General features: G+C 39.7%; 14 protein-coding genes across 14 annotated transcripts; 6 read left to right on the forward strand and 8 right to left on the reverse strand.

Moving 5' to 3' along the window:
* Positions 1–41: 41 nt before the first annotated feature.
* On the reverse strand, positions 42–2,087 carry HCS1 (ATP-dependent 5'-3' DNA helicase HCS1; the record flags this gene model as incomplete). Its single annotated transcript, XM_037290535.1, has 1 exon — positions 42–2,087. The coding sequence occupies one exon, from the start codon at positions 2,085–2,087 to the stop codon at positions 42–44; it is 2,046 nt and encodes a 681-aa protein (XP_037146430.1).
* Positions 2,088–2,332: 245 nt separating this feature from the next.
* On the reverse strand, positions 2,333–2,857 carry ATP7 (F1F0 ATP synthase subunit d; the record flags this gene model as incomplete). The annotated part of the gene is made up of 1 exon (XM_037290536.1): positions 2,333–2,857. The coding sequence occupies one exon, from the start codon at positions 2,855–2,857 to the stop codon at positions 2,333–2,335; it is 525 nt and encodes a 174-aa protein (XP_037146431.1).
* Positions 2,858–3,469: 612 nt separating this feature from the next.
* Positions 3,470–6,136, forward strand: PUT3 (Put3p; the record flags this gene model as incomplete). Its single annotated transcript, XM_037290537.1, has 1 exon — positions 3,470–6,136. One exon carries the CDS (start codon positions 3,470–3,472, stop codon positions 6,134–6,136), a length of 2,667 nt encoding a protein of 888 aa, XP_037146432.1.
* Positions 6,137–6,251: 115 nt separating this feature from the next.
* Positions 6,252–11,336, reverse strand: URB1 (Urb1p; the record flags this gene model as incomplete). The annotated part of the gene is made up of 1 exon (XM_037290538.1): positions 6,252–11,336. One exon carries the CDS (start codon positions 11,334–11,336, stop codon positions 6,252–6,254), a length of 5,085 nt encoding a protein of 1,694 aa, XP_037146433.1.
* Positions 11,337–12,679: 1,343 nt separating this feature from the next.
* Positions 12,680–13,408, forward strand: INA22 (Ina22p; the record flags this gene model as incomplete). The annotated part of the gene is made up of 1 exon (XM_037290539.1): positions 12,680–13,408. The coding sequence occupies one exon, from the start codon at positions 12,680–12,682 to the stop codon at positions 13,406–13,408; it is 729 nt and encodes a 242-aa protein (XP_037146434.1).
* Positions 13,409–13,585: 177 nt separating this feature from the next.
* Positions 13,586–16,786, reverse strand: DAL81 (Dal81p; the record flags this gene model as incomplete). The annotated part of the gene is made up of 1 exon (XM_037290540.1): positions 13,586–16,786. The coding sequence occupies one exon, from the start codon at positions 16,784–16,786 to the stop codon at positions 13,586–13,588; it is 3,201 nt and encodes a 1,066-aa protein (XP_037146435.1).
* Positions 16,787–17,069: 283 nt separating this feature from the next.
* ARC19 (Arc19p) lies at positions 17,070–17,585 on the reverse strand (the record flags this gene model as incomplete). Its single annotated transcript, XM_037290541.1, has 1 exon — positions 17,070–17,585. The coding sequence occupies one exon, from the start codon at positions 17,583–17,585 to the stop codon at positions 17,070–17,072; it is 516 nt and encodes a 171-aa protein (XP_037146436.1).
* Positions 17,586–17,810: 225 nt separating this feature from the next.
* On the forward strand, positions 17,811–19,568 carry PRP40 (snoRNA-splicing protein PRP40; the record flags this gene model as incomplete). Its single annotated transcript, XM_037290542.1, has 1 exon — positions 17,811–19,568. The coding sequence occupies one exon, from the start codon at positions 17,811–17,813 to the stop codon at positions 19,566–19,568; it is 1,758 nt and encodes a 585-aa protein (XP_037146437.1).
* A 64-nt stretch (positions 19,569–19,632) lies between these two features.
* SEC11 (signal peptidase complex catalytic subunit SEC11) lies at positions 19,633–20,139 on the reverse strand (the record flags this gene model as incomplete). Its single annotated transcript, XM_037290543.1, has 1 exon — positions 19,633–20,139. One exon carries the CDS (start codon positions 20,137–20,139, stop codon positions 19,633–19,635), a length of 507 nt encoding a protein of 168 aa, XP_037146438.1.
* A 215-nt stretch (positions 20,140–20,354) lies between these two features.
* Positions 20,355–21,467, reverse strand: CCE1 (cruciform cutting endonuclease; the record flags this gene model as incomplete). Its single annotated transcript, XM_037290544.1, has 1 exon — positions 20,355–21,467. One exon carries the CDS (start codon positions 21,465–21,467, stop codon positions 20,355–20,357), a length of 1,113 nt encoding a protein of 370 aa, XP_037146439.1.
* A 186-nt stretch (positions 21,468–21,653) lies between these two features.
* HG535_0H00400 (uncharacterized protein) lies at positions 21,654–22,481 on the forward strand (the record flags this gene model as incomplete). The annotated part of the gene is made up of 1 exon (XM_037290545.1): positions 21,654–22,481. One exon carries the CDS (start codon positions 21,654–21,656, stop codon positions 22,479–22,481), a length of 828 nt encoding a protein of 275 aa, XP_037146440.1.
* Positions 22,482–22,873: 392 nt separating this feature from the next.
* On the forward strand, positions 22,874–24,526 carry CAB3 (phosphopantothenoylcysteine decarboxylase complex subunit CAB3; the record flags this gene model as incomplete). Its single annotated transcript, XM_037290546.1, has 1 exon — positions 22,874–24,526. One exon carries the CDS (start codon positions 22,874–22,876, stop codon positions 24,524–24,526), a length of 1,653 nt encoding a protein of 550 aa, XP_037146441.1.
* A 197-nt stretch (positions 24,527–24,723) lies between these two features.
* On the forward strand, positions 24,724–25,005 carry TIM10 (protein transporter TIM10; the record flags this gene model as incomplete). The annotated part of the gene is made up of 1 exon (XM_037290547.1): positions 24,724–25,005. The coding sequence occupies one exon, from the start codon at positions 24,724–24,726 to the stop codon at positions 25,003–25,005; it is 282 nt and encodes a 93-aa protein (XP_037146442.1).
* A 144-nt stretch (positions 25,006–25,149) lies between these two features.
* On the reverse strand, positions 25,150–25,881 carry CYT2 (cytochrome c1 heme lyase CYT2; the record flags this gene model as incomplete). Its single annotated transcript, XM_037290548.1, has 1 exon — positions 25,150–25,881. The coding sequence occupies one exon, from the start codon at positions 25,879–25,881 to the stop codon at positions 25,150–25,152; it is 732 nt and encodes a 243-aa protein (XP_037146443.1).
* Positions 25,882–26,258: the final 377 nt, after the last annotated feature.

The following is a 26,258-nucleotide window of genomic DNA, read 5'->3' on the forward strand; positions in this document are numbered from 1 at the left end:
ATAATGCTCTCCATTTGCATCTCTATAAGAAAATTTGTATTTTATAGAATGTCACTTATATCAGGATATCTGATATCAGCGTTATCTTCGCACCATCTGGACCATTTAACCAAAAAGGGATCTTTACTTCTTTGCAACGTTTCAATATTTCCGATAACACATAGTTGTTTCTTAGGCCTTGTCATTGCTACATTTAGCCTTCTCTTCTCCTTTAGAAACCCGACTTCAAATTTATCGTTACTTCTCACAAGAGAAAGAATAATCACCTCTTTTTCTCTGCCTTGGAATCCATCAACAGTTGAGATTTCAATGCCTGATATCTCTTCATTGATGATTTTTCTCAAAAGAGACACCTGTGCACTGTAAGGAGCAATTACGCCGATTTGTTCTGGCGAAACTTCACAATCAATCAATTTATCTACGTGATATTTTACAAGATATGCCTCATTTTCGTTATATTTTGAAGATATTAGAGCATCATCTTCACCTGCGCTTTCGGGGAAATCGTCACCTTGGGTATCGTACCATATCAAGGGCGCTTCACCGTCCTTATCTGAGTAGAAGGATATTCCCCTCAAATCGGACAATGTCTTTCCCGCAACGGATATATCTGCTAATAGTTCTCCATCATACATGGCTTGGGAAGGAAAGGTCATAATCTGCTGGTTCATTCTATACTGCAGAGTTAACAGACATTTGAAACTGTCTCCATATAAGTCTACCAATCTGTCAAAGAGCGTTTTGTTTAGGACTGACTTGACCTTTTTGTCATCCTCGGTTTTTATTGTTGGAGGCAACTGTTTATTATCTCCTGCAAGCACCAGCTTGGTAAAATCAGATTTATAATGAGAGATTAGCGGTATCCAACATTGAGGTTCGAGACTTTGTGAAACTTCATCGATGATAAGGACATCAAATAATTTCGGAATTTGGTTGTATAACGAACATAGCTCTCTGCTACTCGATCCGTGCAATGTCGCGACAATCACCCTGGCTTCCAATATCAGATCGGTGACGGCCTTTCTTTCTCTCTGTCTAAGTTCCTTTCTGAGATCTTTTACCTCTTGCCATCCTTGTTTTCGATCTTTGTATGACTTCATTTTCCTTATATTTGCGATTTTACTATCAATTTCACTAATTATCTCTTTGACTATAGAGCCTCTGGAACCGCTTTTGCTCAATATGTCCAAAGAATGCGCTAAATTTGAACTGAGGAGGCGTGCTGGATGTCCAATTCGCAAGAGCATATTGCCTGGCAAAATTTTGGCAAGTCTCCCAAGTATGGTGTCAACTGCCATATTGGATGGTCCACAAACAAGAACACGTTGCCCCTTACCGCAAAGCTGTTGAATCAGTTCGACCAAAGTGAATGTTTTACCAGTGCCAGGAGGCCCATGTATAATGCTGATGTCATTGCTCAATGAAAAACGGACGGCATCACGTTGGGGGCCATTCAATGATCCGTTGTGAAAAGCGACATCTGCTGCTGGCGGCTGGGGATTGAAGGGTCTATCATTCAATAAATACTGCATAATTGGATTATTAGGAATCGACTCAAATTCCGCCAGTCGACGCATAGTAGATTCCATTCGCTGATAAGTAATTGTGTTTGTAGTCTTTAAGATGTATAACCTGTGAAATAAATACAGTTTAGATGCTGCATCTTCTTGACTTTCCTCAATGGCTATAGATATCTGCTTATCAGTTATTTTAAAGACGACCCCTGTAATTTGAACATCATCTCGATCATTATTCTCAATTTTCTTATTTCCATTGCTCCTTTTGCTATTTCGTTTGGCTGATGATTTATTCGATGCACCGTTTGGCCTTACAAAGACTAGGTCACCACTCTTAATGTCACTCTGACTGATTTCTGTACCTACTGCATGATCTGGACCCAGTTCCGCGTATATTTTACCGGCCAATCCAGTTCTCAGATTTTCCAATTTCAAGTTAGTTATTGCATACCCTGCTTCAACCAGTTTGGGCAGCGGTAAGGCATCGAGAAGCTTGCTGGTTGCTTCCACATCTTGTGTTTTTTCATGACGGAGACTGCTCAGAAATGTGTCAGCCAGAATCTTATTCATCTTTTAACTTCTGAGTTGACCTCGCTATATACCCAAGTTGTTCGCAGAGCTGACTCACGAGAAATATCCAAACCACTTTAACAAAGCTGTAGAAGAACAAGCAAATTGAATTTATGCGGAGAAACGAAAAGGCACAGGCTAAATTTTGCAACAAGAATGTATTATAAGCACTTTATATATGTTTTATAGATGGATGAAAGGGGCATCCTTGAGAGATAGATCGTCTGAGAACACCTTCCACCCCCTTACATAACAGTCAAATCACCGAACTTCTCCTTGTAGCCAGGTACGTCCCATTTTCCCCTCTTCACCATTTCTTCAACCTTGGCATCAATTTCTGGCTTGGCCTTTGCCAATTCGTCCACAGTCAATTCGTCAAATGGCCTTGCTGACTCGATGTTCTTCAAAGTCTCCTGTAGGGCCTTTAACTCACTGGCGACCAACTGTTCAGTTTCCTTTGCATTCGAGAAAGCTTGTGTTTCGAACGCTTTGATAACGGAAAGCTGCTTCGATGCATCTAGCGAGACTGGTTTGTATGACTTGAACGACTGCTCAATCTGGTCCACTACTGCCCTATTCTTCAAAGCAGAGCGGAAATGCTCGAAATCGACGCTTGTTTCTTGAGATTCCAGCTCGTACAGTTGTCTTCTAGCTTCGTCGTTTCTCTTCTTGAATGCAGACAGCTGCGCGGACGTCTTACCCGTAAGCTTCAAGGTTGCAATTACCTTGGCCCAGTTCAATTTGCTAGCAGCGGCGTTGGACAAAGACATTTTTTACAAACTAAAGGCTCGACACAAGTATGGTAACTAACTCCCTTAAAGATCCCAGTTACTCTCTGTTATCAATCGATACCTTGCCTTCTTTTCACTCATCTTGCGTTACCACCTCCTTCAGTCGACTTCCATAACTTCTATCTACAAACCACTTCTCACGAGAGTGACAAAAAACCTAATTATGTGGTTAATGGGTGCTGCCCAATCGTCCAATCATATCACAGTATTCAAGAAGTCGACAGGGTAACAAAAAAGGTCGGTAATCGATCGCCGATTTTTTGTTTTTTTTCACTTTTTTGTCAAAATTCCATTTTATTTTATTTTTACCCGATTTGCAACTCTTTATCGCGTAAATCTCATTTTGGTTTAAGGTCTCGCTCATATTAGTTCAGGAATGAGTAATAGAAGTAGGCAACAAAAATGCTACCTTAGGGTTATTGAGGATTGTGGAGGTCAGCAGTAATTGCAAGAGTGTTTCAACAGGACAGTAATCGGATTGTCAAGCACTTTTTCGCAGAGAAGGTCTTTCCGTTGGGTCTAACTGGGGTAAGGTGGGGCCATTTGCAGTTTATTCGAACGAAAACGAGGGAAGGTCAGGGTCAGTAGCTCATGGTGAAGGCGGTCCAGAGTAATGAACGTGTGGACTTGGACGCTTCATATCGTGGAGGCAGTTCTGACAGCGGCAGCGCTGGTGGCACGGGCAGCTGTAGCCACGGCACGACGTCCACGCAGGACGGTGCTGATGAGGTTCTGCCGTTTAATCCCGGTGGGAGGCTTGCGGAGTCGAAGGATAGCGCTGAATACGAGGAATTCGACGAGAGCACTGGGGATTCTATGCCGAAGCGGCAGAAAAGGTCCTCTATGGCGTGCGTGAGATGCCGTAGACGCCATGTGAAATGCCCTGGGGGGAATCCCTGCAGCCGCTGTGCAGCTGCTGGTATCGCCTGTGAATACATAGAGGCCAATAAGAAACTGATTGTGTCGATGAAGTATCTGCAAAGGCTGCAGGAGAGTCTGGCGGAAATGAAGAGAGAAAACGTTAAATTACAAGCGGCAGTTACCAGTTTGGAGGCGGACACTGGGGTTTCAGATAAGAATAGCGAATCAAAGGTTAGTGCTTCCATCTTGAATAGTAGCTCAAAGAATGCTCACAATGATATGGATGACGCTAGGACGGTGGAATTTGGAAATAACACGGTTGATAATGGTACGGGGTATAATGGCTTTGGTAGTTCCTCAAATGAAGACGAAACCGTGCCCAGTTTTGTACGTAGTGGTAGACTGGTTGAATCACGTACCGGTCAGCGTTACTTTGTTGGGTCTTCATCCATGACTTTATTCGGGTTAGAAATTCAATCACTATTATCGAAATACACATCGAAAAAGAAGAACGTAAATGAGAGAGATGAGACAAGCAATGCTGATGATACATCAAATAAGGATGTTCTGAAGTTAGATGATTCACATTCTAACGGATCGTTTATTGCTCCTATAAATCAAGTTTTACAAGAGGAAGGGAATGCTTACAAGATCGTGCTTGCAAAGAATGAGGATAATGACGATATTTCTGTTAATTTTACACTACCATCATATTCATACGCGGTTTTTCTTGTGGATACATTCATCACTTACAATGATGGTTGCTTCTATTTTTTTAACGAAGGAATGGTAAAACACGGTTTGAAAATTGCTTATGAAGACAAGACGTTGTACAACGATCATACTTTGCAAACCATTTGGTTTTGCAAAGTTTTATTAATATTTGCGATTGGAGAGATGTACCTAGGAACGTACAATAATGTTAATGGCAGTAAGGTATCATTCAAAGAAACAGCCAAACTACCGGGGTCCGGATTTTTCGAGGATGCATCACAAATTTTTAGTTGCCTTTTCTCAAGCGGTAGAATCGAAAATGTCACAAAAGAAGGTGGAATTGAAACCATCCTATTATATGCGTTTTATTTACAGGTGGCCGATTGTACCGTCGCATCTTACTTCTATTTTGGTCAAGCTCTGCGTGCTTGTTTGATTCTTGGAATGCACGTGGATGCACAAAGAGATTCCTTACATCGGTTTGAGCTAGAACATCGCTGTCGTTTATGGTGGACTGTTTATATGTTCGAAAGAATGCTCAGTAGTAAAGCTGGACTTCCTTTAAGTTTCACGGATAACACGATATCTACCGAACTACCAGACGATTTCGACATGTCAAATCCTCCACCAGGTTGCGAGCCGTACATTTTCCCAGAGGCCGAATATATTAAGAACTGTGTCAAGATTGTACAGATAAATTCTCAAATCTTAAACAGATTGTACCAAAGGCAACCGACTTCCAACATTTTGGAAACTTTAAAAATGAGCGTGAAGCAACTGTTGCAATGGAGGGCCAGTCTTTCTAGCTTTTTAAGCGTCGATTTTTCCGTAAAAGATCTTAAAATATCTCGCTTGTGTACCAATATGTTCACAGAGTATTTTCAAGGGATGAACCTAGCTATAAGACCATTATTATTCCATTTCGCTTCCGTTCTTCTCAAAAAGTTTCAAAAAAGTAACACATATGTGGATTTGCAAGACTATTCAACAACTATCTCCGCACTGTTGAATTGCTCACTTCAAGCATCTGTGAATACTATCCGATCTCTCTGGTCTTTGATGGATCAAAACATGGTTGCACTTTTTGGATACATGGACAGGGAATATCTGTTTACTTCGGCCTCTACCCTTGTCTTATTCAACGCGGCATTTGGAATTCACGACCAAACGTACGAACATTTGGACCACGCCTTGAATATATTTACGAAAATGAGAAATCTAGGAAACAATCCGGCTGGCCTACGAAGAACCCAGCTCTTGACGCTAATGGCTAACCTTGATTTTCATGGTATAATGAAAGATCTCATCATCAAGCATAGAGACTTTCTTAAACCAGATGCACAATATGATGTTCACAATTACAAGAACGTGAACATTGTCTCTCATACCATGATGGATACATCTTCATTATCGGATATTATTAATGCGACATTAACGGAGTCGCTTCCGGCTGATCCTACTAGAAATGAGACAAAAATTATGGAAGAAAATAATCATCAATTGGATCCGTTCATCATGGTTGATAACAGCGATTTAGAGAAGCTACTTGATAAAGCTGAAAAAGTAGGTCAAAATGATGTGAAGCTATGGAAAGAAATTTCTGACCAGGCAAGATGGCTAGGTGCTACAATGGATCCAACTGCAGCCGCGAATAGTGAATTAAACTTCGGAGATGGATTGTGACTCACCTCTGAGCCTCGTTGTATTTAAAACATTTATTTTATAAAGTAATAATATATCAATATATAATACGCAAATACTTGGACTAAATACTCTTCCCGAGAAAAATCCGAGGGCCTTATTGCCTCAATCTCTTTTGAATATTACAGAAATCGCTATCGACCCAGTCCTTCAATCTTTTCTGAGAGTTCACTAAAATCGCATGCCCTTCCAATAGTTCCTCCACATTCAATCGTGACGCTTTTGAAATAAGTGCCCGTTTCATATGCTTATTATCTTGTTCATTCTCAGACAGTTCATTCAACAAAGATTGTAGTTTATTTTTTAAAGAGACATGGTGAAGCTCAAGATTTGAAATAGAGGCTGTTCTAGTAATCAAAGTTGAGCCTCCGTTTTCTATTCTTTGAACTAAGTAAAAAATAGAGTGTATGAAAGAGGACAATCTAGCGTTCAAGTAGGGTATGTTCATCAAATTGGACAGCCATTCTAGTACACCTTTCCTTTTGAGTAAATCTACATCATCATTCGTCTTGATTCCCAGATTTAAAGTATCTAAGACCCATCCCAACTGCCTATAATAATGCTCTAACTCAGTGTTTTGAGGATTTGTTATGAGCATTAGCTCTTGAAGTAACGGGATATCGTTGTATCGAATAAAAGGAGAACTAAACACCCACCTATATGACTTTTCAAATAGATTTGAAGCCGGGTTTAGTAGTTGATAGCATAGATTTGAAATAGAAAGCCAAATACAAGGCGCAATTTGGTGGTCCTTATTGATTTCTTCATCAGATTTATTGTTCAGTGTAAAAACTATCCTTTTCAAAAGAACTTTGAAAATACTATTATCTTTCAGTTGATCCTTTTCTTCCAGAGAGTTTAAAAGCCCCATTATAATGTTTAGTGCAACTTCGTGAACCGTAGGCTCGTCAGATAATGCACAGATAGCCAACTGAAGCATTCCGCAATCTAAAAAGCCCTTTACGTTAAAAACATATTTTGCCGATCCATCCTCGGCTACCGATTTCTTTAATAATTCCTCATTATGAATACTAGCAAGTAAAAGAAACATGGGATCATAAATAAGTGTATTATGGCCTGATAGAGCTCGCTCATTATTGATGAAATACCGCTGTAAATTTTCCCAGGACTTTTCACTGTTGGAAGGTTCTAGAGGTGGAAGCTTGGGTTTGTCTAGTATGTAGTTTTTGGTTGTGTTCTCAATAGCTTCAGATCTCAATGTTACTATTAAGCCCTCTTTCTTTGAACTTATCAAGTCAACGAATTCAACGCCATCTTCATTTTCATTTTCTAGCAAATCCCACATGTATACTTCATTCGTCCAAGATGAAGAGCTGACTGATTCCAATATCTCGAGAACTTTAAAGAGAATGCGGTCATGGCTAGCCGGAGTGCCTGAATAAAATTCCAGAAATTTCCTTTGAGTAGCAGCGGTACAGCACTTTGATGGATCCTGGCTGAAAAGAATGAAAATTATGGCAGAAGATAGAAATTGAGAATAAGAGTCTCCTTTGACATTAAGTATATTTTGTTCATTCGTTATGAAACATTGCAGAAGCTTTGGGAATTCTGGCACTTCACCGTTCGCAGCCAACAGAATGTGACATACGTACTCTAAAACGTGGGAGTTTCCGACGTGCATCCCATTTAAAATTGCCTCCAGTTGCGAGCATAAAATAGTTCCTGGTACCTTCTCCCATATATCCACCATCTTCAGTAGACTTTGCATTCTTGATAATACAGTTAGCAACAGCTCAGAAACATTTATATGGCTGGTGAAGGCACGAGTTATAAACAACGACAATTTAGCCAACCAATTAGCTACCTCAGGCCTCTCAAAATCTGCAGCAAGGATTACAAAGTCAATAACTGTGGCACTATACTTGTCCTTGTAACTCTTAAAAATATAGTCCAAAATTTCTGCTTTGTCGCTGTCTAGTAGCAATTCTGATTTCAAATGAAATAACTTCAAGGCCTTTTGTGAACTATCCGCATCCAGCTGCTCGAAGGAATCCAAACAATGCTTGACGGTAGTACTTAGAAAATTGTTGATCACGCTGCTATCTGATCCAGGGATAGCCAAGGCAATTCTCAATGCAGTGTTATTGTCCATGGCGTTTGTAAGGTAAGGTAATATGTCTTCCAAAACATAGTATTGGGATCTAATAAATGGTTCTATAACAGCAATAAAATGACGATCGCTAAAGACTAGCTCTAGCAGCTTAACTGCTTTCATACCTGAGATTCTATTATTCTCGATAAGTAGAGATGCCAAGTCAATAGAATCTGTTGCTTTATCTTTCAGACAATTGATAAGAGCTGCGAAGGGAACACATTCTTCCCCTACTTCTAGAAGATTTCTGAGTAGAGTCTTTAGAACATCGGGGCTTATTCCATCATAGAGCTCTAGGAGGGACAAACTATGATCAGAACGTAAGCATCGGCAAAGGGACGAAACAAAAACTACTATAGATTGATCATGATTTCGTAAAACTTTTTCATTTTTTAACAACCAACTGTAAGCGAATGCTTTGAATGAGGAGTCATCAAAGAGATCTCTGTTCATTTGTATCATTTCATTAGCGACAAAAATGCTCTTAGAAAAGTGAGACTCTCCAGTGTGCAAATGTGATATGTTTTCAAAGAGCGTATCAATGAGATTTATATTCATAAACTTGAAGGAGATATCAGCCATGCTGTAATTTGCCAGGCGGTTCAGGAAACCATCAATCACATTTCTGAAGTGATCGTCGAAATCTATACTCACCTGATTTACCAACACCGTTAATCTGAATTGAAGTGCAGCAGCATCGAATCTGTTTGTAGGATATCTCGACAGCTTTTTGAGATCTGAATATGGCTTCAGTGTGACATATTCAAAAAAAGAAGATGCTGACAAGTTTGCCAGCATATAGTCACTTGTCCGAAGCCTTTCTAGTTTTTCTTCATATTTATCAAAGGCGAGGTAGCTGACTGTATATTCTCGAGGAACCGTGGATAGTTTTTCAATTACACTCTTGGTACCTTCTTCTGATTCCCCACATATAATCATGGTCCTTAGGTATATGCAGAACCATTTTCCGACTACGTCAAGAGAGCTGGACTTATCGACATAGTTCCACTGCTCTGAGAGAGCCATTGTAAATGGTGATAAAAATCGATGCTCTCTCGAAGAATCCACATACTTGTATGGTGTTCTCATACAACGTTCAACAGCTTCATCCAGCAACTTCCAAATTTTGCTCATGTCATCCGAATCATCCACGCCAATAAATGCCTGCAGACTATGAACTAATGCCTTTTGTGGAGAGCATGATAGATCATTAAATATGACAGTACCTCGGAACATGTTCTCTATTACCTGACATATTTTATCGCTTATGGCATCATTAGCTTTGATTGTTAAAGTAAGTAGTGAAACGAAGAGAGAGTGACCTCCTGGAGTTTTTTGCCACCATTTCATCTGAGTACCGTTTAATTCTTGAAACCGCAAAAAGTTATCCAGAATTGCCAAATCCATGCCTGAAAATTCTTTACCACCAATGATATCAGCAAAAATGTTTGAAGTAGGGAAACTGACAGAAAAAAAGTTCGAGAATATCTTACTGTATAGTCGCAAAATTGTTGTGAGAGATAATTGAAGAATTTTATTTTCCTTGTTGTCGGCATAAGTCTGGTTAATTATTTGAACAATTGTAGTTGGCTCCGGAATTACAGCATGAAAAGCATTCCTTAGTGATGCTTTGGCAGCAACCCAACCTTTTTTTTCATAAAGGCCAAAAACTTTTTCTAGCTTGTAAAAGGAAAAGACAATAAGCTGGCATGCCAATTGCCTGATCAATGGCTTTTCGTGATGCAGCGCCTTTGTCAATGCCATCTTTGTCAAGGACGAAGGCACTAAATTTTGCATTACTAATGTTGTTGAAGGTGAAATGTCTGTTTGCACTTCTTTCATAAAAGCGGGTATTTCGAGATTAATGATTCGTCCAATTGTCATTGTACAACCAAACCAGTATGAAGTCATTTTAGGGTCATGTGAACCATGGGAGGCAAGAAATGCGCAATATGGAGCTACAAGTTCAGGAACATGATTCAATATTTTGCAAACAGTTATGGACTGCATATCATCTTCCCATGGCTTGAAGAACTTCAAAACATTGAACAGGAGCTTGTTATATACATGAAACTCCTTTTGATTGATCGCGACCACAGCACCCTTACGTGTACCACTTAAAGGCGACTCTGAAAACCAAACACGATCATCAGGGAAAACCACACTGGCTTTTGGATCACTACCGTAAAGTAAAAAAAATTCATTGACTTTTTTAACCAGCTCCCTATCAGAGGAGTAATAGAAAGAATGAATCTTTGACAACGCAAGTTCGTTTAAAATCTTCGTTTTAGTAAGTCTTTTGAAAACAGGTTCCGTAAGAACTTTTTGGACAAGTGTATCAAGAGTTTGCTTCATTATGGACACTGAATCCGCTTTATCCATAAACCTGAACCAAGCACCCATTATTTTTGGATTTTCTGTGAGTAGACCCTTTCTTAAGATAGGAGAGGACAGTGACGTCAGTAGCAACCAGAAATCTATCAGCTCTTGCCTCATGATCACCTTTGAACTTCTGCTGCCACCCTCAGTCACTGGTTTCTCAGTTTTACCAATATTCAGGATCTTAGCCAAGCTAGGCAAAGAAAAGTCAAAATTGGAAATTAGCTGTTCAACATGGCTACCTGAACTGAAAAGAATCATTTCTTTCATGAGAACAATTGTGGAAATAGTAGTAGATGCTCGCATAGTATTGAGGCCTCTATACAGCACGTTTATTTGATTAGTAATAATTGTGTCAATTAAAGTACTACCATACTCGTACACGTTCTTTTGTGCTCCGAGAAATTTCAATGTCGTTGTCAATATTTCAGTAGAGCTCGCAAACTTTGCATGATTGTTGACCTCCGCATAATAAGACCAAGATTGTACTGCTTGAGCAGAAAAACCTTTGCGGAAGAATTGAATCAGTGGCGCGTAGTCCCTCAGATCACCTTCTTCCTCCAACATGGCTAAAATTCCAGATAGTGTCTCTAGTACACCATCGTCCATGCTAGACTCCGCAACATATTGGGATTTCTTCTTCGAATATAAATGCTGTATGGGACCTCCCGATCTTTCTTGTGAAACCATCAGTGGATGACTTCAACTCTAGAGATATGGGATGGAATTGTTTGAACCTTTTTACCTATTCAACATTAATTAATTACCTTTAACTTTGAACACTTCTTATGCGATGAGCTGAAAAATTTTGGAACTCGTTCGATGAGACATGAAAACACTTCGAACTTCGGCGGCTTCTCAAAACGCGAAAGAAACCTTCAGCAGCACGGGAAAGTCATATATCAGATGGCATCCGCAAGAGCACTCTGTTGAATACTGTTTCTCTGTGTTATCAACTCATGTACTCACCATCTAACTTCCAAGGGTATTTCTGAAAGGTGATATCTCGCGCATCACAGTTTCCCAAAAGCGTCGAGAGTAGAACACTGTTGCCAAAAGAATCGAGATTATCAGTGATATTAATACCAACACAGTCTTAATATAATAGTTTTAAGGATTATGGACCATTTTTATTTCGAAATTCGTTGAGACCCGAGTTTTCACTCTTGTTGTATTTGCATTGCGGGGGAGTGTTAGCGCAGTGGCATGATTTAGGAGAGCACGATCACCCTCTATAATATTAAAATATTATCGCCCAGAACTGTGATCTTTTATTCAGTAATCTTTTATTCAGTAATCTTTCACAACCGTGAGGTTTTCCTGCATCTTATGTGCTTGTTAGTAGTTTTATAGAAGACAGATGAGAAGAGCAGGCCATTCTTCTATTTTTGAGCGATGAAATTCATCACATTGGCGCTATACGAAATATGTGAACCTTTTGTTTTTCTTGCATCGGGGGTAGATTAATTTGATACTTCCCTTACAAAACTTAGAGTCACTTGAATCTTTAGTTCCATAGGTTTTCTTATGCTCAGAACCGTCCACAATATTGCTGCATGATGTTTTGTAAGATCTTTCTCAAAGACGCAGCTTACCATTTGGAAGCGGAGAGCAAAGAGGGCATTTGCACTAAATGGACAGATGCTCTCATTTTGTGCAAAAATGCTAATAGAACTTAACATCCATTCAGTTTGAATTGGTCAACAAAATATTTTGAACTTTTTTGCTGTGACAGCCCACAATAATTCATATTCCCTGCAGAAAAATGCTTCTTAACAGAGATTTTTAATGGTGTAATAGCTGTTTACCCAAAATACATTTATTTAACCGCCAATCCATTATCATTAATCTCTTAGTGCAGCGTTATACTCTCAGTGTTACCCGTCCCAAATATTATACGTGCACCGTAGCTGCACAATTTTGAATCGAATATCAAAAGATAGAGAGAGAGAGACCTCGTATGGTTCTTAGATAATTTTAACAGTTTCTGTTTTTATACGTTTTAGAAGTCGATTGTTATGACCTAAGTTGCCATGATGCTGGTAAGATTAAAAAAAGTTGGATTACAACTCATACAACGGTCGTACTCTGTGAAAAGTGCGGCGCGTGTACCTAAGAAATCTGGCAGAACACAGTTTGACAAATCGATGTTAAAGCCCGCCCTGGTAGTTATAATATTTGGATCTATGCTAAGTCACGTATCAAATCAGCAGAAGAGGCATGCGGAGTTAGAGAGGCGATATGGCTTGAAGATGGAGATACTTAATGATCTCATCGGGAGGGCCAAGAATGGCGATATCGACTTTGAAGTGGATCGCGAATTAAAACTCGTGAATAAGTTGTTTAGTCGACACTCCGATTTTAAAGACTTCAATTTAGAAGAGGAAGCCGATGATGCAAGAGGCACGTATGATTCGCAGACTTACTCCAAACAAGATATTCTGGAGAGCCTGAATCGTTCGACAGGCACTCAAGAGCCTGAATCATTGGACGATTTTCTGAAAAGCATAATCGAAGAGGCAGATGATAATCTCCTTATAGAACGCGACCAAAACGTGAGGAAACAAGGGCAACCCCACCACACGACACTGAAATCTAGCAGTGAAGGAATTGTGGAGGATAAGCAAATTTTGAGACGCGAAGCTGAAAGGGAGAGTGAACTTGAGGATTACAAACCATCTACCGAAGTTCACTTGATTGTGGAGAATCCCGGTGAATTATACAAGGCCGCAGAGGAGACTAAAGTAACAAAATTTCTATAAATGTGTTATAAGGTCTCCTCACGCCTCTCGACAAAGAATTGTCCCTAATACCATGATTTTTTTAAAGTATCTATAACGAATTTAGCACATACCTGTATATACCCCGATGATGATGAAATATCAAATTCAATATTGACGCATTGCTGCTTTTCGTTGTTTCATTCAATAATTTTTTTTTCAGGATTCCATCTTTGATTCCTTTGAATTATTTGATGAAAGCGAGCCAGAACCTAAAGCAGAAAGACACTCTTCTCTATCGCTAGTATTTGATTCATCTTTATCTTGAGCAGAATCTGGTGATATAGTCGAACCCTGATTTGATGTGGGCTCACGATTATTCTCATGAATAGCCAAAGGAGGAGATGCCTTCATCACATTCGCACCATTGACGCTTTGTGGTGTTATTGGTTTACCCTTGACATTACCAACCACAGAAGGTGTTTCGCGATCTTGAGTTTGAGCTTGAGGATTTTTATCTATTATTGCGGGACTATTTTGGGAACTGTGGGTAGTGTCCATTCGATCTGGTACAGAGTTTGACGTAGTACTTGGGTCTCTTTTAGACACTGCGTGCATATTCTCTGGAGAAAGATTCCCAACGCTAGGGCTGCTACTTTCAATATTTTTGTTGGATTTTTCAGCCTTATTATAACTGAAGTGATGTCTATTAGTATCAGACCGCTGTGGGTTGCTATACCCGGGCGATGATGTGGATTGCGAATTCTTATTAGCCATTGCATGCGGCGAGAGGGCTTGTATGTTTGTCAAAGTCTGTAAAAGCTCAGCTGGCAGGTTTCTCAATTGGCTCAGATTAGGAGGTGATTGCTGCAAATCTACAGAAGAAGAAGATTTCCATTGTTGCGAATTATATGCTGGGGATTGTGATCTATTTGGCATAAACTCTCTTGGTTGTTCATCTGTCAACAAACCTGGAATCTGGGTGAGAAGAATATGAATTCTGTTTAAGGCATTTGAAGCCTTATCAAAGGACTTTGCCCCGACTTTCAATATCCAAATGTAGTTACGAAGACAATCTCTAAATCCCACTGCTTCATCTGTCGTTTTGGAAGTAACATACAGCAGAGCTGCAAATGTTCCGATCAACATTAGATTTCCAGTAGAGCAAGTGTACCAAAAAGCGTTTATATGTTCATTTTTTAGGTCACGAACAAATTCAATAGCTGCTACCAATCTAGTCTTGGCGGCAGTTCGACAAACCTGCACAAGTTCCTTGGGTGTATCTTGTTTCAAAGTTGTTATGATTTTTCTGTGCAACGTGATTTCAGCAGCAAAGTACGCCAATGTTAAAGTTGCATTAGGGTTAAATTTCCTAGGAACAAATCTGTTCATAGACAATTTTGAAGGCAATGAATGATACCACTCGCGTAACTTCAATTGTAAAGGTTTAGCAAGTTTCAATACCTGCTCGATTTTTGAGGTCACCTGCATACCTCCTTCTGTATAAAATGTGTCCATGATTTCACCCAAAATCACACTAAGAGATACCACTTGTTGAAACATTAATGTACCATCAACAAAATCCTCATTACCTGGAAACATGTCAAATAAGGCACCACTACTTAACGGATTTTCCATACTAGAGTTCGGCCTAGATGCTTCATGACTTTCGCTAATTGAAGGTGAAATGCTGGGAAAATCTTCCTCTGAGAGCATCCTAACCATCCAATTTCTGCCAAATATCAGGTGAGAAGGACGAGACTCCAGTAGGGCTACCCACTTATCTTGACACCAGACGGCCCATGCCAGCCTCCTACGCAGCCCTCTTTCCCACCTAGGTAGCTTCCAATCTTGACAATCAACCCCTAAGCCTAACTCTTCTGAAAGCGCGACAACAGCCGAATTTAAAACCCAATTATTTGAGCATTCACTTCTGCACTGTAAAAGAAGCAAGCCTGTTTGAACCATACTTAGTTTAGGTCTTTCAATCATGTCAAAAAATGTTCTAAATGCAATTTCATTGAGCTGAGATGCAACGTCTGGTTTTGGAAATCCAATCAACTTAGGATGAAAATCCCACCATTGCAACGCAAGTGAATAAACGGAAGCCAACAACGGCGCCGTTAACTCTCGGTATGATCTAGCGTATTTTTCTAAGAATACACGTTCATGCAAAATTGGGAAGTGAGGATGAATTAATTTGAAGAAGATCTCAACCAATACCTTCCCATGAGGGTAAATCAGTTTTTCAACCATATCAATCTCTTGTTCCTGTTTCATATACAGTTGCTGATTAAAATTATCTCTTAATATGAACTGCACATTTGGAGCAACTCTTCGTAGTGATACAGATGGTGACAATTGTATTTGATCAATGTGATCCAACTTAATGTGGTTTACCAAATTAATATCATATATTGAAGTTGCACCGACATAAAATGATGATCTTGGATACTGCGCATGCGATTGAGATGACGAGAACTGCTGTACCTGTTGTTGAGGATCGTGTGGTTGCCTGGTACCGACTGTGTTTGAATTAACCGCAGGTTTGCAATATGGCGAATCTCTTGAATGATTTGTCGATGCAGAATGACTCATAGACTCATTTAAATGCTGCAAAAGTTCTGTATAGTATTGAACAACGTTTTCGTTTCCGATACTATTATTTTGCAGCTTAGTTTTCTTGTATGGTGCCTCCAAATTACTAATGTCATTGGTTCTAACATGCTTACTGCCATTATCATTTGGCTTATAGCCCCTATGCGGCTGCTCTGAAAAAGTACATTTGATACCCTTTGTTTCACACTGAACACAATTTGAAAGGTTAGGAACGATAACGCATTTAGTTTGCCTTCGCCTGCAATGGTCACAAGGTGATTCCGTTATGATTGATTTGTTTGTACCATTTTTATTATTGTTGTGAGTCTCACCATTATCATTTGTATGATTTCCATAATGTGCACTGGGGGTTCCAGTATTTGAATTCGGATTTGTATTTAACTGAAAAGTTGAGTTGTTTGGATTGACAGACTTGCTCAACAATGTTTGATAGTGATGCAAAAGCGCATCTAAATTTTGTTTCTCATTTGAATTTCCGTGTTCTAAGTTACGAGTATTATCCGTTTCAGAGTTATTCTTATAGATAGCCATGCCAGGTGTATCCATATCTTGTTGACTGAAAGTATTTGAGAACAAATGGGAATTATCACTCGCCAGGTTTTGCAGAATTGCCGTATAGTTATCATTAAAGCTCAGTACCTCGTTGTTAATGTTAGACCTTTCCTGCCTCCCCGGTTGCTCGCTTTGGGAGGCTTCATTTTTCTTATCGCCATTGAAAGTCTGAGTCATGGATTGCTCTCTATTTCTGTCATTTGAACCTAAAAATCCATCTGTTCGCGATATCTCTGAGCCCGAAGACATCCCTAACTACTTATCAGAGCTTGAATTTATAGTCACACTCCAGAGAAAGGAAGATTATCACTGTGATTATACAGAGGATGTACTTCAATGCTATCTCAGATTGCCAATCATCGGATTTCCTTTTTTTCTCTCATTTTGCATCAACAACCAGTAAAAGGCGATGACGAATTTCGTACGAGTATCATTTATTACGTACATAATTAATGATAATAGCTAGTTAAGCTAACTGATATGTATGAAAGGACCAGAGCATCTCCATGTATGGGCCGTAGGCAACTGCTGCTCAGTATACAAACTCCCCAAGGTACGCTTCGGCAACAAATCTAGCCCTTGCATTGAGAAACAGTTTGATCTCACTAATCTCTTTGTCGACATCTTCCATGAACTCGATGATAAAATCAACAAGTTTCCCTGTCTTCATCGATTCTGTATGCTTGTTGGTTATCAAAAATGAAATGCTATAGCCTGAGATTGGAGTACGCCTCAATATGTAGAACGACTCGGCACGTTGCTCCAGGAACCGTGTGAACTTGTGTACCAAAATCTGCTCGATTTCGTCTGCTTGTTTGACCTTGATGCTCACCCTGACGGAGTTTACACTGGATTCGATCAAAACCTGCTCATTCTCGTTACGCGAGATATGCATTGGTTGCAATAGAAGCTCAGCACTTGTGTTAGGCACTTCGACCTCTGGCCTGTTGTGTCTTTCAACCTCTAAAGAGGAGAAATTGCTCAGCGTCAAAGCGGCTTCCAAAGAGTAGCGCACCGCTGTGAGATATGGACGAAGTGATTGCGACATTTTTTAGGCAACTTGAACCTCACTATTATGGTGTCTTTCGACGTGCTTCGTCTTGTTAAAAAGCATTATTTTCAGTTAAAGGGCCCCTTTCTGATACTCAAGATGATAACTATTCTACTATTTTGTCGGGTAACCCAAACAGCAAAAAATTGCATGATATATGAGATTCTACTCTTGAATCTTATAGTGCGACGGATATCATCGTGGTAATAATAGACCTTTGGAATGCCAGATGGTGAGTGGAAGGATGCCAGAGATGCGAAAGGTAGGGTTTACTATTATAACGTAAAAACAGGAAAGTCTCAATGGGAAAAACCGGAGGCGCTGTTCACCGTGCAGGAATCACTATTATCCAAACACGGCTGGAAGGTTAGCAAAACACCTGAGGGCACAATATACTATTACCACACTGAAAGTGGGAAGTCTCAGTGGGATGTACCTCAATTTGCAGATGAGAATCTCTCAAAAAGTGAAGCCAAGAATATAGAAGATGTGCCCCAGACTGCCTACATAGAAAAGTCATCAGAGGCGGAGGTGAAGGTAGTCCCATCCATGGTGAAAGTTAAGAATGATCAGAGAGATGTCAGTAATCTCATGATATTGAACCCCGAAAGAAAGTCGAAAGAAGAGGCCGAAAAAGAGTTCATCGAAATGCTGCAGCAAAATCAAGTCGATTCTACTTGGTCGTTCAGCAAAATCATCTCTGAATTGGGTGCAACGGATCCCAGATATTGGATTGTCGATGACGATCCACTATGGAAACAAGATGTGTTTGATAAATATTTGACGAATAGAACAGAAGACCAGCTGCTGAAGGAGAGGACTGAAACGGAAAAATTTAAGGAAGCCTTTGAACAAATGCTTAGAGGCAAAAATCAAATAAAATATTACACGCGATGGTCTACAGTTCGAAGGTGGATCGCAAATGAACCAATTTATAAGCATTCGGTGGTTAAAGAAGCTGTTAAAAGGAAAACTTTTCAAGATTACGTTAAGCGCTTGAAGGAAGAAAGGGAAGAGTCTATAAAGAGTCTCAAGGAGCAAGCTATCAAAGAGCTACACGAATACCTTTCCAATATACTCTTGAATCCGGAGAATCGTACAAAAAATAAAGAGGATATACCCATATTGACGTTGCAGCAATTGTTGAACAGTTACCTTTTCGAAAAAAATAAGAGATTCATGGCTAACAAACATTTTAAGATACTAACGCATGCAGATGTGTTAAAAGTTTATTTAGAAATATTAGGGGAGGAAGAGAAAACACTGCATGACAAATGGAGAGCTTTAAGTGAGTGCTGCTATACAAGAGACCGAATCGCTCGTGATAACTTCAAAGGTCTTTTGAGAGAGCCAAAACTACGTATACGAGCCAATTCCAATTGGAATGATGTATATCCGCATTTTAAGAATGATGAAAGATTTCTTCAACTATTAGGAACAGACGGATCCAACGCGTTAGATTTCTTTCTAGATTACGTCGAGGAATTGAATATAACAATCGGTGCACACCGATCAATGGCACAGACACTTCTTATAGATAAAAAATTTCAATGGCAAGACGATGATACAAAAAATAGGTCAGGCTTAATCAAAGTGCTGGAGCAAAATCCAAATTTCGAGAAAGTTGATAAAATAGATATGGACCTAGTCATTGATCAATTGCTCAAAGTGAGGAAAGAAAAGCTCATACAAGAGGCTGAGGTTCAGCAGAGGATTCTGGACCAGAAAAAGCATTTGTTTAAGTTAATGCTCCATAGACTTTATCGAAACCTTGCAAGCAAACCGACCTGGGAAGCTGCCTACCATCAACTTGAACAAACGGTGGAATTTAAGGAGCTTGCTAGCAGTGACGTTTCTCTCAAAGATCTTTACGAGGAGTTCTTAGCTGAATGCTCTTCTATAGGGCCACATGTCAATACAACGATACCAAAGGTTTCAAAGAAAAGACCATTGACACCTTCTATTGAATTAGACTACTAATTGTAAAAATCATGCTTTCATCAAGACGAGCGAAGAAGAAATCTATACATTAGCTTATATAAATTCATTCATTACTCATCAATGAGCTGAGACCTAAAAGACCCATCATAGCGAATTTAGCATACTTGTTTTCCGAGATCCAAATGGTTATGTAACCGATCTGAGGAATGTAACCCTTTACAGTTCCTACAATGTCACTCTGCTTATTCAAATAGATATTTTTATTTGCATACAGGGGAATATCATTACCTGCGTTATTGTCACCTTTTGTTAAAAGCAACTGCTTATTATTCTTCTCACTGTGGTGTTCCCTCATTACTCTGTGGACGATGGGAATTGATTTACCTTCAACTTCGTAAATAACCACATCACCGACTCTGCTTCTCTGATTTCTATTCCATAAAAACAAGACATCGCCTCTTTGAAATGCAGGCTCCATTGAGCCTGACAACACCACCACTATTGGGGAATGTGAATTAGTGGCCAGTGAGAGCCCCTTCCAGAACATAAAAGCTGAAGAAAGCACGAAGCATAGGTTTAAAAATCTGGTAAGCTCGAATCTAAGATTCATCTAGACAGTATGCTGGAGGAATTAAACTGAATCAATTACGTATTATTACCTAGACCAACATGCGTGTCTCCAGAGTCGAAATTGAATGTTCTCTTTATTGGAATCAACTAAACACGGCGGGTAACCGTTGACACTATATACAAAAGTCTATATGCTGTAATGCTCATACTTCCGGTTTTATTAAAAGAGCTCGGACCATTACCTGCGTATCTCTGCTAGCTGGATATACGCTTATGGTGTATAGTTGTCTGAGCATCATTAAGGTTATTGACGTCAAGTTTGTTGCTTTTTATAGTATCATTGAACGCTGCTAATACCGTTTGATCATACTTTCCCTCTTTTCTCATTACTATTTCACGAATCTGCCCATAAAATTTTAGCCATTCTATCCAAGCCAAGCCATGTAGGAATGAATCCGCCAAATCATCGTCTTTTTTCATGCCAGAAGTGGGCCCCAAAGGTGCACAATCGTATAATTTGAATTTCGGATTGCCAGGAATAAAGGACTCTAAGCGCTTGGACCAATCAGGCGACAAAGATATATATTTATAATCACCTATACCCAACGCACCTTCTAATATTTTCTTCACAGTCACTATTTTCGTTGTTTTACTTATCCTGTTAGACAGACCGTTCGTTTTGGTTTCCTCTTCCTCAGCTTTCGAATATGATCTCTTGATACTATCTTTCAGCGGCATAACTGAGTTCCAATACGATGTCATTCGCTGAGGATCTGATGATGCTACCATGTAGTTCAGTGCCCCCTTCTGGGAGTACCTCGATTTGTTCAATAAATTCGAGAAAAGAATCTGTTCCAAAATGTTTACTTTCAAAATAGGCTCTAGAATCGACCTTGATGACATGGACCTTGACCTTTGTCTTTCAATAGTGAACATGTCGGGTAGTTTCTTCCGTGCTGTTAAATATTCGCATAAGTTGTAGACAACTTCAGATGTGTCAGTCGGATGCAAAGACATTCTTTCCTTAAATTTTGACTTCAAAAACTCTTCCTCTAGTTGAAATTTATTCCATTCAAGCAGTTTGGGTAGTTCCTCTCCTAGTGTCATCTCGAATTTCGCGTAAGCAAAATTCGATATGCCCAAATCGATTGATGTAACAGATATTTTTCCTTGATCAAGCTGTCGCTGTCTGAGTTCATTTAGAGATATAGCCTGATTCATAATATTACTTCTCAAAGATGTCTTATTGGTTCCCAGACCAGCACCCAAAGAATATGCGAGTTTTCTTAAAGAACGAGTATTGGCCTTTCGACAATACATATCCAAAGCAGGAAGGGCACTTTTCGCAAGCATCGATTGTTTTGCCATATTGAAAATGACCCCAATCCGTAATGCTACCTATTTACACCTGGCTTCCAGATGTTCTTCGCCTTTTCGCAATTCTTAAGTTACACTCGTTTTCTCAGATCAGTTTTTCTAACCCAAATAAAAAGACACTAATTCAAGAATGACACAAAATGAAGATGATCGCTTAATCAAAGTAGGCAGTATAAGATGAAAGATAATCGCACGGGAGCTGGTTACTCCCAATGGCCGTTTCAAAGAGCTTTCAAAAGATTTACATATGACCACAACAGCGCAGGGGCAGCTGATTCCGTTAAACGAACTCTTAGACAAAGGTTTAAGAGTATTCGGAAAGAAAGAGACGGTCACAGAATTAGAAAATGGAAAAACAATAAAACCCCTGCTTCAAAGAAAACTGGACGCATCCTTGGGGAGCCATTTGACCAAGATGTTTCATCAGGCGAATTGAGGATCATCAGTGGTATCAGCTGCTTTGAAGATGCTGACGAAAATGGTGATGAAAACGACTACGAGTATCGAGATGAGCCCTCACTTGAAGAAATTCCCATCCAGAACAGTGCTGGCTGTGGAGTTGTCGGTCCATCAAAATTAACTTTCAAGGAACAACGAGAACTTCTGAGATATCAAAAAAGCGAACACTATAACTTATCCAGAGCAGCATTCGTATTGGATTCAAAAGAATTTGCGAGTAATGAAAGCATCTATCCATCGCACGAAAATAGTTTGAAAGGTAATCACCTAGGTCCTGATTGCGCTACAAGTGAATGTTATGGAAGTAGTACACTAAAACGTTTTCAATACTCACTTTTATCGATGTTCAAACTTGCGAACAAGAATACGACTGAGCAGTATAGTGATAGACCAACTTCGAAGAATCAATTCAATGTCTCAGTCCCACAATCCGACTTTGCTATCAAAATGAGCATGTCGTACTTTAGTCATATTCCCACAGTGTTTACCGATTTCAAAACAGAGGAGGACTCACCTTATGGCAACCATGCTAAATACTTCATATAGACAGTAAACCACTTGAAATGACCGCATGTGAAATGATGCGGTGCAAAAAACCTCATGATTTTATGGGCTCTCACTCAACCTAAGATTGTGAGAACTGATATGTTCAGCTATCGCATTACACATGGTACTCGTTGCTTTGTGTTGCCCCCTTTTTAATTTAAGTTTCTACATTGGTTGCCACCAGTGTGACCAATTTTTCTATCTCCACGCTTCCTCGTCAAGCTGGAACGAGAAGCATCATATGAAGTGTGAAAATGAAAGGAAGTCATTGCAAACTTCCATTTGCAAAGGAGGTGTTCGATCTTCATTTAGTGTGACCTTCGTGTTATTGTATTTCCAATAGCAAAGCTTCGATTGCTTCAAATTTTATCCCACTTCAGTGGAAGCGGAATATGGGGACTTTTAACAGTGCAGATCAAAGTTCACAATTTGAGACAGGTCTCCATCCGGTGAACAGCGCTTTCAGCACTGTATCCGGGGAATCCAAACCAATATCTATTTTAAACAAGACTTATAATATCAAAGAGAGATGCACAGTACGAAATAAGCAAGAGCTTTCATCATCGTCTATTCAGGGTCAAAATGAGATGAATAGCCAAACAGAAAGCCAAGAAGAGCTTGACAATGGGCCCAGTAGGCCACGATTGCATCTATCTGACTCTAACGGGTCCATACCTAACTACATGTCATTCGATAAATACAAAAGCTCTTCTCAAAGCGCAAATAGTATTGATACCGCCGAAAGGAGACTTAAAGTGGTGACAGACAGATTTGAAAGACCGACTCTGCAGCATGCTAACGGTATACCAACGGACACCCCTTTAGGCTCAGCTTCATGCAGTGCTGTCTCCTTTACGGTTCCGAACCAGGCAAAGATGCCTCATCATAGATATTCGATAAGCGCAAAACCGGGTAGATCTTCTCAAGTTCCATCACCAAACAGTAGCTCAGATCAGTTAAATGTAAAGCCCTCTCTATCTGAAGAAAAGAACTCTATTGTGCATATGCCTGGCGATTTCATTTACTTCGAACCAAAGCCTAAAAATGCGAGCCCCGATAGTACGGCATCGACAAGTGCAGTTCCACTACCAAAACGGGAAGTAATAAAACCTTTCACTGGCCCTCAGGTGCCATTTACAGAATTCTTTCAAAAGGAAGACGATAAAAAACTTCATATCCTTATAGGTGCCACGGGATCTGTCGCTACAATAAAAGTTCCATTGATAATTGACAAACTGTTTAAAGTTTACACACCAGAAAAAGTTTCTATTCAACTACTCGTTACCAAGCCAGCCGAGCACTTTTTAAGAGGCCTCAAAATCTCTACTCATGTTAAAATTTGGAGAGAAGAAAATGCATGGTTTGGATTCAAAAAATTAGGTGATCCTGTTTTACATCATGAAATGAGAAAATGGGCTGATATTTTTTTGATCGCTCCGCTATCAGCGAATACGTTGGCAAAACTCGCTAACGGTATCTGTGATAACTTGCTAACTTCTGTCCTGAGAGATTGGACTCCAACAACGCCTGTGTTGGTAGCCCCAGCGATGAACACATTTATGTATATTAACCCCATGACGAAGACACATTTGAAGATTTTACAAGAAGACGCCTCCTATATTACTGTGCTGAAACCTGTGGAAAAAGTGTTAATTTGTGGTGATATAGGAATGGGCGGTATGAGAGAATGGAACGATATCGTAGAAATACTTCGACGTAAAATAAATGAAATAAGAAAGCCTACGGAAAATGTGAATGAGAATAATGCTGATGAGGATGACGACGTCCACAAAGATACTAACAACAATGAAGACGAAGATGAAGAGGATGAAGAGGATGAAGAGGATGATGAAGAAGATGACGAAGAGGAAGAAGAGGAAGAAGAGGAAGAAGAGGAAGAAGATGAGGAAGAGGAGGAGGAAGAGGAGGAGGAAGATGACAATGCAGAGGAGGACAAGAATGACATGTTAGTTACGGCAGAGGGTGAAATTCTCCACAGTGGTCTCGTACAGGACACCGTAAACATCAATTCGGATCCAGTATAGCCGGTCTAAAGTGTATAAAAGTTTTAAGTAGTTCATTTTCATTGGATCATTAATGTATACGAAATCAACCAACATCAGGGTAATCATTTTTAAAAATTTTTGTGCCGAATCGCTCCATAAGTTGAAAAAAACTTGAGAAGGTAAGCAAGGAAGCAGGTTAAAGCAAGGAAGTAGCATTGAAGCAGCCCCATTAAAATATGTCATTTCTAGGTCTAGGTGGTGGTCAACCACAAATTTCTTCAGAACAAAAGATTCAGGCTGCAGAAGCCGAATTGGACTTGGTTACCGATATGTTTAATAAATTGGTTGACAACTGTCATAAGAAGTGTATAAGCTCAAATTACAGCGAGGGAGACTTGAACAAAAATGAATCCAATTGTCTAGATAGATGCGTTGCTAAATATTTTGAAACTAACGTTAAAGTAGGAGAAAATATGCAAAAAATGGGCCAGAATTTTAGCGCTGCTGGACGTCTTTAAACAGACCTTCATTCTTCATGTACATATCTAAGTTGTTTAAATTGTTACTTAATCTATTCAGTAACATTTGAAAATATTTACAAGCCATTTCTTTTAAATAAATGAATAATAGACGACAGAGTCAACAGCCTTTTGGGTGATCTTTTAAAACCCTAAAAGTTTCAAAACTCTAAGTTTAAAGCCTTCAAAGCTGTTCAACTTTGGCCGAACATCCATATAGATTCTTGGTCCCAATTTGTCGTCATCTTCATTGTAAAAATCAATCACGTAGTCGACATTTTTCCCGCATCTATCAACGGTCCAATCATGCCTATCAAAAGGCTTTTCAAGACCCAATATCGAGGCTCTAAACCACGCACGAGGTGTCAGCTTTTTGGAGTCACCTTTAAAACTGGTTAACTTGATACCTCCACATGCTTCCCCACCTTGATTTTGTTCCCAGATTTTTATGTAATTCCACACCCTTTCGTTCACAGAATTGTGCAACGGTATCACAGTTTTCATATCCTCAGATTTCGGATCCCAATTTTTGCGCAACATTGCCTCATAAAATTGTTTCTCAGAGGGATAAATCCAATTGAAATTATCTCCCGTCCTTGGAATGGAAGAGATCTCACGTTCCTCAGGTAGTGCAACGTTTGTCTTGTATACGGGAGCACTAGCAACTTCATCAGAAGAGCATTCGACATCTTCGCGAACCTGTGACTGTTGAGCCTTCTTTAGCCAAACCTCCCTGCTGTTATGATCCACAGGGCATTTCTCTTCTTGTTCTTGTTTACTCGTTCCATGCCTTTGTGTCAACCACACTTTCCTTGAAGTATGGTCAACGGGGCACTTGTCTGGAGTACTCTCGGAGTTTGGTGTATTGGCAGCCATTACCTTTAGACTGTCGGAAGTATGCTATGTTGAAAGTAATTGAATTGATCAAGGGCCTAATTTAATCTCATCCCGTCCAATTATCAAAGTTTTATCGGGTAGTAACCGTCACGTGCGGGATGTGTCACAGAGACACCATCAAAAGATCGTCAAACTATGGAAGGCCGTTTGCAAAGGTGCCGCGTTCATAGATCAATTGACGGATGTTTCAGTTTCTTCTGTATCAGAGGCAGAAGTGTGTCTTGTAGTCTTTTCGCTATTGCAGAACAAATTAGAACGCAGTCACCCAAATTGAATTATTGTAGGAAATCACCACAAGTAGCTCAAGCCAGGAGAGAATCACAACTGTGTCTCAAACTCAGGTGCATAATCTTTAC

Source organism: Zygotorulaspora mrakii, chromosome 8 (assembly GCF_013402915.1).
Source record: "Zygotorulaspora mrakii chromosome 8, complete sequence".
In the NCBI taxonomy this organism is placed as follows: Eukaryota; Fungi; Ascomycota; class Saccharomycetes; order Saccharomycetales; family Saccharomycetaceae; genus Zygotorulaspora; species Zygotorulaspora mrakii.